Consider the following 16,510-nt stretch of genomic DNA (forward strand, 5'->3'; position numbering starts at 1 on the left):
GAAGCTCAATCCAGACAAGACGGAGGTCCTGTTGGTTGGCGGATCGGGCTTCAGAGAGGGTGAATTGAACCTTGTCCTGAATGGGGTTGCACTCCCTCTTAGGGACAAGGTCCGCAGCCTGGGAGTGCTCCTTGACCCGGAGCTTTCACTGGAAGCTCAGGTGACAGCAGCGGCGAGGAGCACCTTCTTTCAGCTTCGGCTGATTCATCAGCTGCGCCCCTACCTGGAGTATGACTGCCTCGCGACAGTGACACATGCGCTGGTGACTTCCCGTCTTGACTTCTGTAACGCACTCTACGTGGGGCTACCCTTGAAGACGGTCCGGATACTTCAGTTGGTTCAGAATAGAGCTGCCAGGCTGCTGACGGGGACTGGGCATTATGTTCACATGACTCCAGTCCTCTGTCAGCTTCACTGGCTTCCCATTGAAGTCCAGGCCCAATTCAAGGTGTTGGTGATGACCTATAAAGCCCTAAACGGCTTGGGTCCTGGCTACCTGAAGGAGCGCTTACATCCATATATGCCTGCCCGCCCCCTGAGATCAGCGGGAGAGGCCCTTCTCCAGGAACTCTCCGTGAAGGAAATTAGGAGGATAGGTATTCGGAGGAGGGCTTTCTCTGCGGTGGCGCCTAAGTTATGGAATGCGCTCCCCAGAGAGGTCCACCTGGCGCCGTCGTTATTTGTTTTTCGGCGCCAGGCGAAGACCTTTTTATTTAAGCGGCATTTTAATTGTTAATATTATTGGATTTTATCTGGCCAGGGTGGCTTATTTTATATTGGTATTTTTGTATTTTTAACTTAATGTTTATATTTTTAAATTTAATGTTATAATTATTTTTAATTTATTGTAAGCCGCCCCGAGGCTTCGGCGAATGGGGTGGCATAAAAATGTTTTAATAAATAAATAAAATATTAGGAGGGTGGGTACCCGAAGGAGGCCTTCTCTGCGGTGGCGCCCCACCTATGGAATGCGCTCCCGAGAGGTCCGCCTGGCGCTGTCATTATTTGTTTTTCGGCACCAGGCTAAGACCTTTTTATTTAAAACTTATTTTAATTGCTAAATTATTGTATTAATTAGGATTTTAAAATTAGCCAAGAATGCACCAGGGGTTTTTAAATGTTTTTTTTCTTTTAAATTGTTATATTATTATTATTTATGTATTTTTTGTGAGCCGCTCCGAGGCTTTGTTGCGATGGGAGCAGCATAGAAAAGTTTTAAATAAATAAATAAATAAAACAAATAGAATAAAAATACTATATAAATGTAGCTAGACACGTTGTTGCCATAATAAGCATCCAGTCCAACAGGTGAGATATTTCAATTTTTGTGGAAATTTATGGAGTGGGGAGAGAAGGAGGCTTTCCAGTTTGACCTCAGCCTGCCCAGTCATCACAAGCATTCCTTTGATCCAGGAATGACAAAGTCTCAGTTACTACATTTCTGTGATATTTTCCAACACCCAGGAACCCCTCAGTCATCCAAAGCCCCATTCTCAAAAGAAAGGGTGGGCTGTAAATCATTTTCTGCCTGTGGTGGTGGTGTTAGCTTAGACTCGGGCTTCTCTGAATTGAGCAGCAGCCTCAAATATCAGGAACAAATGTCTTATCTTAGGTCCCCATCCAAGAAGATGGATATTTGGCATCTTCCTCACCTTGGGGAAGGGTCTGTTTGCCACCCCTGTGCCTCCCTTGACTCTTCCACAGAGGAGAAGCGCAATCTCCAATGCAGGAAGGGCCAATTGGTGTGTTTTTCTCTGACCTGTTTGGAGTAGGAGTAAACGGAACAGGTGTGGCAGAGAAGTGACTTTTCTTGCTTGAGGCTGGCAGTGTTGCTCTGAGTTTCCTCTTAACCTTGCTTTTCTTGGCACCTGTGACGTGATCACTCTGTTTTGGTTTCCCTCTCTGCTTCCTTTTAATACCGAAGAGAAGAAGCGGCAAGGGGTCTCCCGGAGCCACAGAATGGCGGACAAGAAGCGCTTAGCCTTTTCTATCATCCAGTTTCTTCAGGATCAGCTGCAAAATGGAGGCCTCTCCCCAGATGCCCAGGAGAGCCTGGAAGGTTGTTCCGGGGCTTGGAGGGGAGGGGTCTGTGTGGGTGTCAAAATGGGGTGGTTGCTCCCAGAGCTTGAGCGTGCATTTATGCTACTTTGTGCCGTCCAGATACAGAGTCCTGATTGGCTAAGGCTGCTTAGGTGGTCCTTTCTTAAAATTGCAGACAGACACACACCAATCGCTCATGCACCTGGATGGCTAAGCCCCCTCCCCACCAGCCCTTGCAGGGTGGAGTGCCGTGTGAGGGGAAGCTGGCAGCCGTGGGTTTTCCTGGGACTTTCCACGTTCACTGGCTTCCTTGGTCGTGTCTTCTGCAGTTGCCATCCAGTGCCTCGAGACAGCTTTTGGGGTGTCCTTGGAAGACAAAGGCCTGGGCATGTCGCATACTCTTCCAGAGATTTTCGAGGCTGCAGTTGCAAAGGTGGGTGCCTGCAGGAGCAGCCTGAGAATTTCTTCCACTCCCCCCCGCCATGATTTCCTCATGAGAGCAGACACTGTTAGTTGTAGCCCCCTGTTTTTATTAAAGAATGTAGTTGTTTAATAAATTGGAAAAAGTTCTGTAAAGTCTCCTTCGGAAGAATGCTCCTTTAAGGGAAAACAATCTGTCTGCAGGGAGGAGCTGTAGCTCTCTGTTTGGGCAGCTCTTCTCACACAGGAGACATGGCTCTCTTCCCTGGCATTTTTTGACAAAACTGGAAGAGGCTGCATCTCACCCGGGGAAAGCCGCTGCAACTGGTCAGCATAAAACATACCAAACTACTTAACCAGCAGTCCACTTTGGTGGAGGGCAGCTTCAGACATTTGTGTTGTTGGCTCTTTTTTCAGAACCACGAGGACTGGAATCAGTGGTTGAGCCTGGGGGACGAAACCGTGGCTTCTCCTAGTATGTCAGGGAAAGGCCATGGAGGGCTGTTGCTGCCAGTCAGTGTGAGGAAGACTGGGCTAGAGTAACCAAGGGGCTGTTTCCACATAAGGGAACTTCTTGCAGGACTGGCAGCAGAGAACCGGCAGGCAAAGCCTCTAATGGCAGGTTGGGTGAGTCTCCTGGGCTTCAGGTTTCATTCTGTTCCAGGCCTTGCCTCTCCAGGTAATGTGAAAACTGGCCTGGCCTAGGAGACGCTCACAGCTGCCTGCAGCAGCCCAGCTCATAGGGCCCATGATCACGTGCCACCTTGTATCTCTCCCCGCATCCCCTGTGCCACCAGGAGCCACTGCAGAGCACCCAGAGTACCCCCACCGCTGAGCCGGTCCTCCCCTCAGAAGAGGATGCTGCTGAGGCAGAGAGGCTGAAAGCTGAAGGTAAGGCCAGGCCTTTCTGAGCAGGCACTTCGCCTCGCCCACTGCCACTCCTTCCCTCTGGCTCTGCGACCCCCTGGCTGGAGGAAGTGGGGCGGCTGAGCTCGGAGGCCAGGCACCCGGGAAAGCAGGAGGTCTGCCCAGCCAGGAGTTAACCTGCCTGACTCCAGGGGTGGTGGACTGGAGGTATCACAGCTTCAGCGACATCAGTTTAATCAATTTCCTCCCTTTTATTGGCTAGGGTGTGGGCTTGGGAGGACTCTGGGGTATGGTGGAGGGCAGGAGAGCCTGGCGGAATGTTGTCCATGGGGTTGTGAAGGGTCGTGCATGACTTTGCGGCTAAACACTCACGCGTGTGTTACGTGCTACAAAGACATGGTGCAGTGGCAGCTGGGAGTTGCAGAACCAGCCTCCCCACCCTCCCAGAGGCACTAAGGGGGCTTGACTGTGCTTGCCTTCACCACCCCCCCCAGCCCTGACCTGCCCCCCTTACCTTCTGCCTCTCTTCTGCTAGGATGGATGCCTGTGCCTCAGTGATGTGTTAAATAAGCAGGAATAGGAACAAGTTGATGTGGATAAAGGGAAGGCAATGGCTAGACCACCAAAAAAATGTGGGGGGAAGAATCCGGAAGGAAGGACACAGTGGGCTGGGAGCCCTGGACGGGGTGAGAGGCGCTGAGGGTGAGGTTGCTGGAGGAAGGGTGCCAGCTTGCAGGCAAGAACCCTTCTTAGAGTCCTCTATGGCTCCAGGGCTGTGGGGCTTGGGTCTGAGAAGCTTCCCTGGAGGAGTAACCCAGGGATCCAGGATCCCGGAAGGGAGGGAGCCCTCGGCCCCCATGCCATTCTGAGCAGCTGACACCCTCTGTAACCTGTTCCCATTTCTCCTTGGTAGGAAATGAGCAGATGAAAGTGGAAAACTTTGAAAGTGCAGTTTTGTACTATGGAAAAGCCATCGAACTGAACCCGTCCAACGCGGTCTACTATTGCAACAGGCAAGTGCCGCATGCGGCTTCCTGTCTGTACCCCCCCTCTCGGTCTGCACACAGTCCCCACTCTGCAGAAGTGGAAATAATCTCCCCTCCGGTTTTAGCTTTTTCTGTGCCCATTTTGGGCACGTTAATCAGTTGGGATATTTGTGCCAGCCATGGATGCTGAAGGTTTGGCGTGCTTCAGGAAGAAGCACTTTGCATGACTCTGCCAGGCATTTCCTCAAATGACTTTGCTTGTTTTATGGCTTTAAAATGCCTGATGTTGCCTTTAAAAGAGAATTGGACACATTCGTGGAGGAGCATAAAACTCAGTGGCTACTAGTCCTGGTGGCTGTGTGCTCCCTCCAGCATCAGAGGAAATGTGACTACATGACCCAATTGAGATGGTGCTGAGTTTTATGTTCTGGAGCAATTAAAGCCTAAAAAATGAGCTTGTGGGCTTCCCGTGGGCCCTCTGGCTGGCTTCGGGCGAGAGGAGTGCCGGACTGGGTGGGTGCAGCGTCTGATCCTGCTTCAGGGCCTTTCTTATGTTCTTGCCTCCGCATCTTTGTTCCTTCCGCTCCTGCGTGTGAGTTGACGCTGGGTGAACTTGCGCCGAGGGTTTTCGTGTTTCTCTCCAGGGCTGCAGCTTACAGCAAACTCGGAAACTATGCCGGAGCAGTGAGAGACTGCGAAAGAGCCATCCACATCGACCCCAAATACAGCAAAGCTTACGGCAGGATGGGGTGAGGACCGGCCCTTTTATTGCCCTCTGCTGTAGGTCTGAACCCCCTGTGCTGGTGGGGGTGGTGCAGAGAGGTGCCCCCCGGGCAGTGCTGGTGCCATCAGTGCCTGCTTTCCCATGGGCGCTCATCAGGATGGCTCTGCTGGTGGCAGGATACGGACTGGAGCCACTCCAGCGGCTCCAGAGCTACGGCAGCCTTGCAGATGTTCGGCGGGGAGGTCCACTAGTTGGCACTCAGGCTGCCCAGTCTCCGCCAAAGGCAAGACCCAGCTGCCCTTTCTGCCCTTGCTCCATGTGGCAGCCAAGCCGCAAGCTGACCCCTCGCCTGTGCAGGCACCCTGGCTGTTGAAACATACAGAGGGTCTGGAGAGGACTTCTTCCTTGTGGCTTGGGGTCTCTGCCCTTCGTGGGTCGCTTGTCAGTGTTCCAGGGTCCTTCCCAGATAAGTTTCCTCCACCACACCAAAGATGGAGCATTGTGCCTGCATGTCCTCCTAGCTGGATCTTAAACCAACAGAAGGAGGCAACCTTTTAAAATGACTGTTCCATGGGGGTGTAAGCAAGCAGGCCACCTAATTTACTGGTTGCTTCTCTTCCTGCTCCCTCGCTGCAGCTTAGCTCTGTCCAGCCTAAATAAATTCTCAGACGCCGTCATCTACTACAGAAAAGCCCTGGAGCTTGATCCAGACAATGAGACCTACAAGTCAAACCTGAAAGTCACTGAGCAGAAAATGAAGGAGGCACCAAGCCCGGTAGGTTCTCGAACCTGCTGGGAGAGTGGGCAAGAAGCTGGGAGATGCTTCCTGAATCTGGGATGGGAATCCACTGTCCTCGGCCTGTTTTCCTACAGAGATGGGGTGCCAGAAAAGGCTGATGAGAGGCACAGAGAGAAGTGGGGGATAGAGGGGATTTGGTGGAACATAGAGAGGGCAAGAGAGGATGGGAAGAGAAAAAGAGGTGGAGGGACGTAACTCTGTAAGTTGAACTGTCATCTGTTCAGTGGGTGTTTGTAGGCAAACATTCCCTTCCCCTCTCTCCACCCTAAATGCATCAGGGGTGTGTGAGCTGCACTTGACTTCTCCTTCCCTGCTGTCCTGTGTCCTTGCAGACAGGAGGCGCTGGAGGGTTTGACTTAGCCGGCCTGCTCAACAACCCCAGCTTCATGAGCATGGTGAGTGGAGGTTGGCACGTGGGCTGGACTGAGCTCTGCTTTTGCCGTTTGAAGGGAGAACATAGAAACAGAAACAGAGCGAGCCAGAAGGGGTCTCCCAGGCCATCTAGTCTGACCCCTGGCACCAGCCGGCTCTGCTCACGACATGCCCACCATGGGCATGTCCAGCCTGTCTTTGAACACACTAACCGATGGGGCCTCAACCACCTCTCGTGGAAGCCCATTCCACACCCTCGGGGTCCTGACTGTCAGGAAGTGCTTCCTGGCATCCAAATGGAACCTGGGTTCCCTGAGCTTGGCTCTGTTGAAGCGCATCCTGCCTTCCTCTGCAGGGCAGAACAGGTCTCTGCCCACCTCCGTGTGACACCCCCTCACATACCTGCATGTCGCCAACAGATCCCCCCTGAGTCTCCTCTCCTCCAGGCTGAAGAGACCCAGTTCCCTCAGTCTCGCCTCATACGGCTTCCCCTGCAAACCGGCCACCAACCTTGTGGCCCTGCGCTGCACTGACTCCAACCTTTCTGTAACGAGGGGCCCAAAACTGAGCACAACACTTCAGTTACGGGTGCACCAGAGTTGTGTAGAGTGGTAGTAATACCCCTCTTGATCTAGAAGCCACACTTCTGGCTATGCAACCAAGGGTGGTGTTCGCCCTCTTGACCACCGCATCACACTGCTGACTCATGTTCAGCCTGCAGTCAACCCACACCCCGAGGTCCCTTTCACAAGTGCTGCTCTCCAGCCACTTGTCACCTAACCTATTCCTATGTCCCAAGTGCAAGACCTTGCACTTATCCACACTGAACGCCATCCTGTTGTCTCCTGCCCACTTCCATAGTCTGCCCAGATCCTTTTGGATCTGGAGTACCTGCTCCTCAGTCATGGCCACTGCTCCAGTTTTAGTGTCATCTGCGAATTTGCTCAACAGATTGTTCACCCCTTCTTCCATGTCGTTAATGAAAAGAGTAAACAGGATCGGCCCCAGGACAGAGCCCTGGGGGACCCCGCTTGTCCCTGGCCGCCATCCCGATGATTCCCCACTAATGGTTACCTTCTGCTTTCGGTCAGTCAACCATGCCCTAATCCATCGGGCAGTGCTTTGGTGTATCCCAAAACTGCTCAGTTTCTCCACCAGGATATCATGGGGCACTGTATCAAAGGCCTTGCTGAAATCCAGGTAAACCACATCCACTGCATCCCCTCCATCCAGCCACCTCGAAACCTTGTCATAGAATTCCACAAGGTTTGTCTGGCAGGACCTGTTTTTGCGGAAGCCGTGTTGTGTGGCTGCCGGCCTCCCTTCCCTATCTAGAATCACTAGATCTCTATTATGAGCCTTTCCATTGCTTTTCCTACAATGGACGTAAGGCTAACCGGTCTATAATTCCCCATGTCCTTTCTACTACCCTTTTTGAAAATTGGGACCACTGACGCCACCCTCCAGTCCTCTGGAACTTCACCCGTTCTCCACAAGGCCTCAAAAATGGAGCCAGCGGGCATGAGAGAACCCCTGCCAACTCTCTAAGTACTCTCAGGTGTAAACTGTCAGGGCCTGGCGCCTTTGTAATGTCCAGTGCCCTGAGGAGCCCCTTGACTCCCGGGGGGGTGACTCTAATCTGTGCCCCTAAGTCCCCAGCCTCATCTAATCTCCTATGCGGATCTCCCCCGTCCTGCTTTGGGGAGAAGACAGAGGCAAAATAGTCATTTAGCATCTGTGCCTGTTCCCTCATACTAGTCACTGGATCTCCTTCCTCCTTTTTTAGTGGTCCCACCACTTGTCTCCCCTTCCTCTTCCTATTTACCTGCTGAAAGAAGCCCTTTTTATTGCTCTTGATATTCTTGGCAAGTCTCAGCTCGTAATCAGCCTTAGCCTCGTGAAGAATCCTTCTGCAACGGGCCTCCTGCTCCTGGCATACCCTTCTGTCTATTTCCCCCAGTGCCCATTTCCTACGGAGGTTCCTCTTTTGTCTAATCCCTCTAACCACCTCCTTTTGCATCCATGGCGGCACTCTCCTCTGCCTCCCCACCTTACTGACTAGAGGTATTGTCAAGGCTTGCGCCTCCAAAACCTCCCTTTTGAGTGCCATCTACCCCTCCTCAACTCCCTTGCCTTCCAGTAACCTATCCCGGGAGTTTTTCCCCAGTCTGGCCTTCAGTTGGCTAAAGTTGGCCCTCTTGAAGTCCCAGCTTCTTGTGCTCGACCTGCTGCACGTCCGCAGTCCCCTGATCTCAAAGCAAAGGATGGAGTGATCACTCGCATCCAGAGCTCCCCTAATCTGTACTTCATCTATCAGCTCCTCCCTGTTGTTCAAGACCAAGTCAAGGATGTCCCCCCCCCCTTCACCTCTCAGACCCTCTGTGTGAAAAACGCTCCCTCAATAGCTTCTAGGAAGCAACATGACCTGGCTGTCACCGCCGAGTGAGTCTCCCAAGTAATATCCAGGAGATTGAAATCTCCCATAAAGACTGTGTCTCTCCCCCGAGATATCCTTAGAATCTGGCCTGTCAGGACATCATCCAAGGTCTCAAGGTGACCTGGAGGGCGATAACATACCCCCACTGTCGGGTCTCTTTCCCTGTCAAAACCTCTTAGTTTCACCCAGACTGCCTCTGCCGAATCCCCACCTGTGCTGCATTCTGTCCCACTGCATCCGATCCCTTCCCTGACGTATCAAGCCACCCCCCACCCCTCTTTCCCTTCCTGTCCTTCCTAAAAAGGTGATACCCCTCTATGTTCACACTTAGAAGGAGAAACATGCAAGGCTGTTTTTGCTCAGTGGAAGGTTGGTGGGGAGTGTTTGCTGCCAAAGGCCAGTCATGCACTTTGAGGAGGTCACCGGGAAGGTCCTTGTGCCTGTCCTCAGTAGCAGCTTAAGAAAGGCTGGGTCCCAGGCAAGGGCCTGCATCCAAGGGCAGTCGGGACTCCGCTGGATAAACAGTTCAGCAGAGGAGAAAAGAATGGCGCCTGATGCTCTCCTCCATTCCACGGGGGTCTTTTCAGACGGCCCAATGGGAACATGCTGGAATGCCTTGCTAGTGCTTCGGGGGACAAAGTGAGAGTGTGTTATTCCCACAGCACCATCCCTGTATGCCTGCCAGCGCCGTCCCCCAAGCTGTATCGCCTGGGATTCTGAGCCATCGTGGGGGTGGGAGGGTTGCTTTTGCCTGTGGAACATTTTCTATTTTGATTTTGTTTCTGCAGAAAATGCTCCATCTCTAAAAAAAATTGCATCATCTCATACTGTTAAACAGTATGGAAACAATTACACCATTTATTTAATGTGCTTATGTCCCACTCTTCAGTTGCTTAGATTCCCAGAGCAGTTTCTGAATATATAAACACCGGACAGCACAGGGGTAAAGCGAAAAACAACCTAGCACAAAAGGGATAAAATAGGATAGGGAGGTAAAAAGAAAATAAGTAAGTTCAGGTACCAGTTCTCAATGTTAGCTCTTACATTTACATGTCTCAGTTCCTGTGACACATATAGATGAAACACAATTCCACAAGAGCTTCATATGAACTTGTCTTGATCCATACAAAGTTTAACTCTTTATTTCTGCTAAACATATTTATTTTGGACATGAACCTTTGAATATCTGGACAGAAGTCTCACAGCTTCCAGTATTCTCCTGCCTGTGCAGGGAGTTAGATGCTTTCTGTCCAAATACTCATGATGGTACCCTAGGGGGTGAATCATTGTAGCTTTTAAAAATATAAAAATATGAACTGTCTTCTTTTTTCTTTAATTCAAATAGGCTTCTAACCTGATGAACAACCCACAAGTACAACAGCTGTAAGTACGGGAACCTCTCGGCTTTGGTTTTCTATGTGAGGCACTGTGGCAGGTTGGCCTGAGATCCATGGAGCTGCCAGGTCCTGACTTCTAACTGGTCATGCTGCATAGGAGTGCACTATAACATGTTCCCTGGGTTGGAAAGCATCTGGTAATAAGTCTCACTAGTTCAAATGGCTGATAGATATCCACGTATTTATTAAAAATGGCCACAGGGAAGCACCATGTTCAAAGAAGCAGGTAAGCTTCTGACAGCTTTGGTTGATTGCCACACTTCCAAAATCCGTTGATGTATTTTTCTGTGGTTTTCTCCCCACTACCCCTCCACCGGCCTCTGGCCTCTGCCACAGGGCTTGCTTCACAGGAAGGTACCTTGGTGGCATGTGAGGGGAGCAGGGAAGTGCTTCCCCACCGTACCCATGCCCCCTCACCCTTCAGAGGCAAGGCCCGTGGCCCCAGCAGGCTCGGATGAACAGTGCCTTCTGCGCCTTTGGGGCCAGTGGCCCCAAGCAAGGGAGGAGGGGTCCCCGTTTTATCCCTCTGCATGACAAGGGCTTCTCTTCCTCTGCCCCGTAGGATGTCAGGAATGATCTCAGGCAGCCACAGTCCGGTGGCGGCGCCAGGAGCCGGCTCGTCCCCCAGCGACCTCGCCAGCCTTATCCAAGCGTGAGTAGAGCACCTGCGTTTTCTCTCTTGCACCTGCTTCTCGCGTGCAGGAAGGACAGCAGGACACATCTGGGTCACCATAAATGTGGCAAGAAGCGAAAGGGACAAGATCACTGGAGCCGGCTCCTGACCACCCAGTCAAGGAGAAGATGAGGATCAACCTTTTGTTGAGCATTAATTGCCCAAATTTCTAGCAGGTGTGATGTGATAGTAATGGGGGACTTCAACTACCTGGTATCTGTTGGGAGACCAACTCTGCTGCGAGTGGCCCCTCTAAGAAATTCTTCCCACGCTTGGCAGATAGATTCCCTCGGCAGAAAATAGAGAAAGGATCAAAAGGATTGGCTGTCCTTTGCTTCGTACTGACTAATAGGAATGACTTAGTGGGTAAAGTGTAGGTCTGGGGGAAAGTGGCCACAACATATTTGAGTTCTTGATTTTAAGGGAAGCAGAAACAGAGTGTGGTCATACACATACTCTGGATTTTGGGAAAGCTGATTTTAATGATCTCAGTACAAATGATAAGTAAAGTCCTGTGGTACGTGACCCTAAAGAAAAAGGGAACCCAAGATGAGTGGGAGTTATTTAAAAAGGAAATTTTACAATCACAATTACAAACAGTTCCAACAAAAACAAAAGATAGCAGACAACAGGAGAAACCAATGGGACGCTATTTAAGAAAAACTCGAGATGGGCTAAAATCAGAAAAGGACATGGAGCTGAAGGACAAAAGAAAAGTACAGGCAGGTGGATGGAAGTGCACAGATATCACCAGGAAGGCTAAAGCTGAGAATGGGCTGAAGCTAGCAAGGGATGCCAGAAACAACAAAAGGGCTTTTTCAGGCATGTTCACAGTAAAGGACAGAGAAAAGAAATGGGGCCTATGACCCTCCTGGCAGAAATCAAGTAGAAGCTGAAGGGTCAGGATTGAAACTTGAGGTTATTGAACAGATGGTCAAGAAACACCTAATTTCCTTGAATGAGTTCAAATATGCAGGGCCTGACAAGCTGCATACCAGAGTGATAAAGGAAAGGCAGAAGAACTCTCACATTTCCTCACAGAGCAATAATGGCAGTGGGACCAGCTGCCCGGAGAGGTGGTGGTCGCTCCCACACTGGAGTCACTCATAAGGAAACTGGGCAGCCATTTGAGTGAAATGCTGCAGATTGGTGATCTGCACCAGGAGGGGGTTGAACCTGATCGCCTTCTTGTCTCCTACCAACTCTACTATTCCATGAGTCTAAAAAACTTCAAAACAATATTTATTATTTATGTATATTTATAGGCCGCCTATAATTGCTGAGGCCTTCCTGATAGGTAGAAGTGTTGGGCTGAAATCAACAGAATGAAATTCAAAAGGAACAAGTGCTAAGCTCTACACTTAGGAAAAGGGAACCAAAGACACATTTATAAGATGGGGATACTTGGCTCAACTGTACTGCAAATAAGAAGGATCTTGGAATTGTTGTAAATCACAAGTTGAATATGAGTCATCAATGTGATGCGGCTGGGAAAAAGGCTTATGTTATACTGGGTTACATTAATAGAATTATTGCCTCCAGATCACATGAGGTACCAGTTCCCTTCTATTTGGCGCTGGTCTGGCCTCATCTTGAGTGCTGTTTCCCGCTCTGGGTATCACTCCTCAAGAAAGTGGAGCTTGAAAAAATTCAGAGGAGGGCTACCAAGACGATCAGGGGCCTGGAAACAAATGCTGTGAGGGGAGACTGAAAGAACAGGGCATGTGTAGCCTGGAAAGACTGAAGGGAGAGATGGTAAGCTTCCAAGTATTTGGAAAGTACTGCCACACAGAGCGGGGCTGGGATCTCTTCTCAGTCTTCCCAGAAGAACTTTCTGATGGCTGGAGCGGTGCAGCAGTGGAGCCAAAGACTTGGGAGCCTGTGGCTCAACAGGCAGTCGGACAGCGCTCTTTCAGGGATGCTTTAACTGGAGGCCTAGACTGAGCAGGGGGCTGGACTACATGGCCTTGTAGCCCCCTTCCAACTCTATTTTTCTGTCATTTGAATTTTTAAAATAGGATTATTGGTGAAATGGGTTAAGTGACAGCCCGAATAAGGCAGAGGGTCTGATCAACCAGCATTTTGCATGTAGCTTCTACAAATTCTATAGATTCTTAGGAAAGGGCTAATGAAATTGTGTGAGTGTCTGGAAAAGTATATCAGGTTTTGTTTGTAGGAATTCTGTATTTTGGATCATTAAACAGCGCTCACTGAAACTAAAAGACATTGTCATGTTAAAGCAGTTCTCTGGGCCATGTGTGATGCAGTCTTTTTATCGCAATGTGGCAAAACTGAGGGGTACTTAGATGAGCGCAAACCCTTCTTTTTAACCACAGAAATGTGAAACTGCAAGGAGAGGCCTTCAGCCATTGAATGGTAAAGTAACATAAGATTCAGTAATCGCTTTTCTGCCTGGTTTTACGTTTTTTTGCTGCAGAGGACAACAGTTTGCTCAGCAAATGCAACAGCAGAATCCGGAGCTTATAGAACAGTTGCGCAGCCAAATCAGAAGTCGAACCCCCAGTAACAGCCACGAAGAGCAGCAGGAATGAGAGAAGGGGCAGGTGAGTTTGCCGTCGGCTGCTCTCTCACAGGGGTGCAACACACGTGGATGCACCCGACACCCCCTGCCTCATTTGCATCCTCTTCACGTCAAGCAGTCATCAGTAGGCAGTGAATCTAAGAACGTTAACTTGGTTGGTTCATCAGGTGCGACACAAAATGTGACGCAGTCGCCGTGTGGCTGCTGCTTCCCTTCCACATTGGCTAGAGAGACCTCCCTGCCCCACACCACCGGCCCCCGGGGGCAGGTGCCGCTCGGACTGCAGCCAGAGCAGGGCGTAGCTGGGCCGGGGAATCACCGTCTGGCTGGGGGAAATGCTCCGCAGAAGTATACAAAATCCTTGGGGAAAAAAGGCTGATGGGGACCTCTGCCCCCAGTTGCCTGTGGAAGGCAGCACAGGCTTGGCAGCCAAAGCATTACGCGACTTTGGGGTGGGTGGGAGGCGGATTAATGGCTGAGGGGAGGGAAGCTTGTCCTGCAAACACCCATCTGGGCATGTATTTGCTCCCTTCCAGAGCTGCTCTTCGTTGGGGAGAAGTCCTTTGCTACAGGGAAAGGAAGAGATGACGAAGGAGCCGGGTGGCCCATCTTTGTCTTACTTTCTCTCCAGCCGGAAAACTCCAAGAGGGACAGTGGGTGGGGGGAGCCAAACCTGACCCGACCTGCATGTTTTAGACAATTTCTTGTAGTCTGCTCTTGCTCCTCCCTCCCAACTGTGCCGCAGAAGAGCCAGCAAGTGTCTCCAGAAAAGACAGCAAGTTCTTGTCCACAGATCGGTTTCATTCTCCTGCTGTTCTTCCCCTGACTCCTCAGAATCAGGCAAACTTGCAGTGATCTTGGAAGACTCCCTCTCCTTAGAGAAGCTCCGCTGCTTGGACAAATACGCCATCCAGTCACGAGAGGGCTGGGAGTGCTGGCAATCTTCTTTTTTTCTTCATTTTCTTGTTCTTACCAAATCCAGCTCCTTCCTAGTTTGGAAGGATTTCTGTTTTGGTTTTCCCTTTACTGACTCCTTCTGGCATCCTGCAGACCAGGAAATGGGGTCAGCAGCACCTGGGCGGTTTGGTCTGCTTTGGGGTGCAGCTTGCTGGCCTGTAACACGAAACAGTAAATGGGAGAATATAGCCAGAGGAGAATTTTAGTGATCCCATATGTGCTGGGGAAGAGGGCAGCTGAGAGCAGGAGGACAAAGCCCATTTTCTAAAATGTTTGCAAGGCGGTGCTCTCTTGTTTTTAAATGGAACTCGCTAAAGATGAGGGGAAGCATGCAGGAAATACTTGCACTGGCTGGGCGAGGTTTGGAGGTTCTGAGGTGCTTCAAGTTCTAGCTGGGTGTGGGTGGGAGACGATTCTTCACACAGGTAACCCCAGCAGGGCCAGCTGCCCCCCCCCCCCAGTGGAAGCAACAGGCGTCTATTGTGAGATGCCTGCCTCTGCACCCAGGGCCTGCTCTTCCCCCGTGGGAATGGGCTGAAGTGCTGCTTTGCTGGCCCAGGAATGTTGGGCAGAGGCCAGGAAAGCAGCCCTTGGAAGTCGTCTTGTGGCTGTGGGGGCTGCAAGGGGCAGCCCTCAAAGAGCCGGGTCTCTGCCAGGGGCCCCCTGCTTGGTACCCCCCACCCTGCCCTGCCCCGCCCCCAGCCCCAGTCACACAAACCCTTCCTCTCCTCCAGTGAGTCGGCTCAAGCGGAACGCCTTGGTCAGGCTTGGCAGGGAGGCTGCCGAAGCTGGAAGAGACTCTCCAGACTCTCTTCCCACCCTCCCTTGCTGCCTCTTCTTTCCAGGGACAGACAGCTGAGCTTGCGCCAATCCACACCTTCCTGCAGTGGGGGTGCTTTGCATCTCCAGTCCAGAGCTGAGCCGTAGGTGCCAGGAAGACCTGCATCTCCATCACAGATTGCCTGGGGTGCGGGGTTCTGTGGCAGTGCAGGTGCAGCCTCCCTCCTTGCCACCAGAACACCAGTGTGTGTGCACTCACACGTTCAACAGTGGTAGACCCCACTCCCACCCCAATCAGGGAAAAGCCATACGAGATGCATTCAAGGGCCTTCATAAAATAACGGGCGGGAAGGCGATTCAGGAGTGGGGGAACAATGCAGACCTTTTGAAGGCGCTCTGCTGCTCTGGTGGAGCTAAGAGTGTGTGGGGGGCTGCTGCTCTTACGTGCCAGGACAGCAGAGGAGGCTTACAACAGGAGGTGTGCGTTCTGTTTCCAGAAATCGGCACAGTTTGCTCTTCGTTTCCTAAATGTAGAGAATAAACTTCTTTTGACACTGCCTTTTGGTGTCGGCCTGTTGCTTTGCTTGCATGCCTGCAGGACAGCACCCCAGTCTCCGCTGCAGGCTTGCCTCTGGGCTGGGGCGGGGGGATTGGCCTGGTGGCCCTGACGTGAGTCGTGCGCACATATTCCGGCTCCCCGTTTGCAGAAGAGACGCAAGGGGAGGAGGGTGCTTGAGAGGATGCCTGGGTCCCTGCTGCATGCACATCCAAAGGATGGGTCACAACCAGGAGGACCGAATGGCACCCCTAATGTTTATTAGCCCTGTGGCTAAGAAAAGGACCCCACTGGGGCAAGGACTGCTCACGGCAGAAAGAAACGAGATGTGTCTGTCTGCAAGTCCCATTTCATCTCACTTTTTTTTGGGGGGGAGGGGGAGTGTGAGAAACCCTGCCTGCCTTTAGCATAAAGTCTAGTAATGGGTGGTCCTATTGTTACCTGCTGGCAGTGGCAAATTATTTACACAATGGCAGGGCCCAGTGATATCAGGAAAGTAGGGCCTGCAGATTATGAGGTCCAGCTGATAAGAAACAGTCTGCTCAATTTTATTGCATAAACCTTCTTAAGGAATGGAGAGAAAGAGGCACACCTTGCTGAATGTGGCCCAGAGCGATGGGATCTTGGAGTAGAAGCAAATTGGGACCCTAGCAGCCTAGCTCTGGACCCCGGGTTGAACCCCAACAAGTCAAACAGATAAGGAGAGAGTTCTCGGAGGTTTTCTGGGAGCTGCTAAGGTGCACCCACCTAGTAACATCTTACTGAAGCCACTCCCAAGACAGTATGGGTGCCACCCTTTCCCTGTCCCTTAAAGGTTAAAGCAAGTAATAATAGACAAGGTAAAGAATATGTTGTGGCTGTGGGAAATAAAGGGGTGAGGGAGTCCTTGGAGAAGTCAACCTGTGTTAGTTCTAAACAGGACAGCAAGTGTTCATTTAAAGAACAGTTAACTAACAGAGT

At 51.2% G+C, this 16,510-nt stretch overlaps 1 protein-coding gene across 4 annotated transcripts in view; it reads left to right on the top strand.

The window, feature by feature from the left end:
• Positions 1-15,553, top strand: part of SGTA (small glutamine rich tetratricopeptide repeat co-chaperone alpha) — a 28,449-nt gene extending 12,896 nt beyond the window's left edge. For 2 of the 4 annotated variants that reach the window (XM_044419043.1, XM_044419039.1), the window contains 11 exons: positions 1,925-2,059; positions 2,370-2,473; positions 3,258-3,351; positions 4,241-4,340; positions 4,958-5,062; positions 5,674-5,812; positions 6,169-6,231; positions 9,991-10,028; positions 10,605-10,694; positions 13,153-13,279; positions 13,794-15,553. In XM_044419043.1, coding sequence (XP_044274978.1) covers positions 1,960-2,059; positions 2,370-2,473; positions 3,258-3,351; positions 4,241-4,340; positions 4,958-5,062; positions 5,674-5,812; positions 6,169-6,231; positions 9,991-10,028; positions 10,605-10,694; positions 13,153-13,267 — 948 coding nt within the window. In that variant the 5' untranslated portion in view covers positions 1,925-1,959 and the 3' untranslated portion in view covers positions 13,268-13,279; positions 13,794-15,553. The remainder of the gene's footprint in view (positions 1-1,924; positions 2,060-2,369; positions 2,474-3,257; positions 3,352-4,240; positions 4,341-4,957; positions 5,063-5,673; positions 5,813-6,168; positions 6,232-9,990; positions 10,029-10,604; positions 10,695-13,152; positions 13,280-13,793) is intronic. The other 2 variants (XM_044419042.1, XM_044419041.1) reach the window with 2 other exon arrangements.
• Positions 15,554-16,510: the final 957 nt, after the last annotated feature.

This window comes from Varanus komodoensis, unplaced genomic scaffold (genome assembly GCF_004798865.1).
Source record: "Varanus komodoensis strain SLA01 unplaced genomic scaffold, ASM479886v1 scaffold99, whole genome shotgun sequence".
Lineage (NCBI taxonomy): Eukaryota > Metazoa > Chordata > Lepidosauria > Squamata > Varanidae > Varanus > Varanus komodoensis.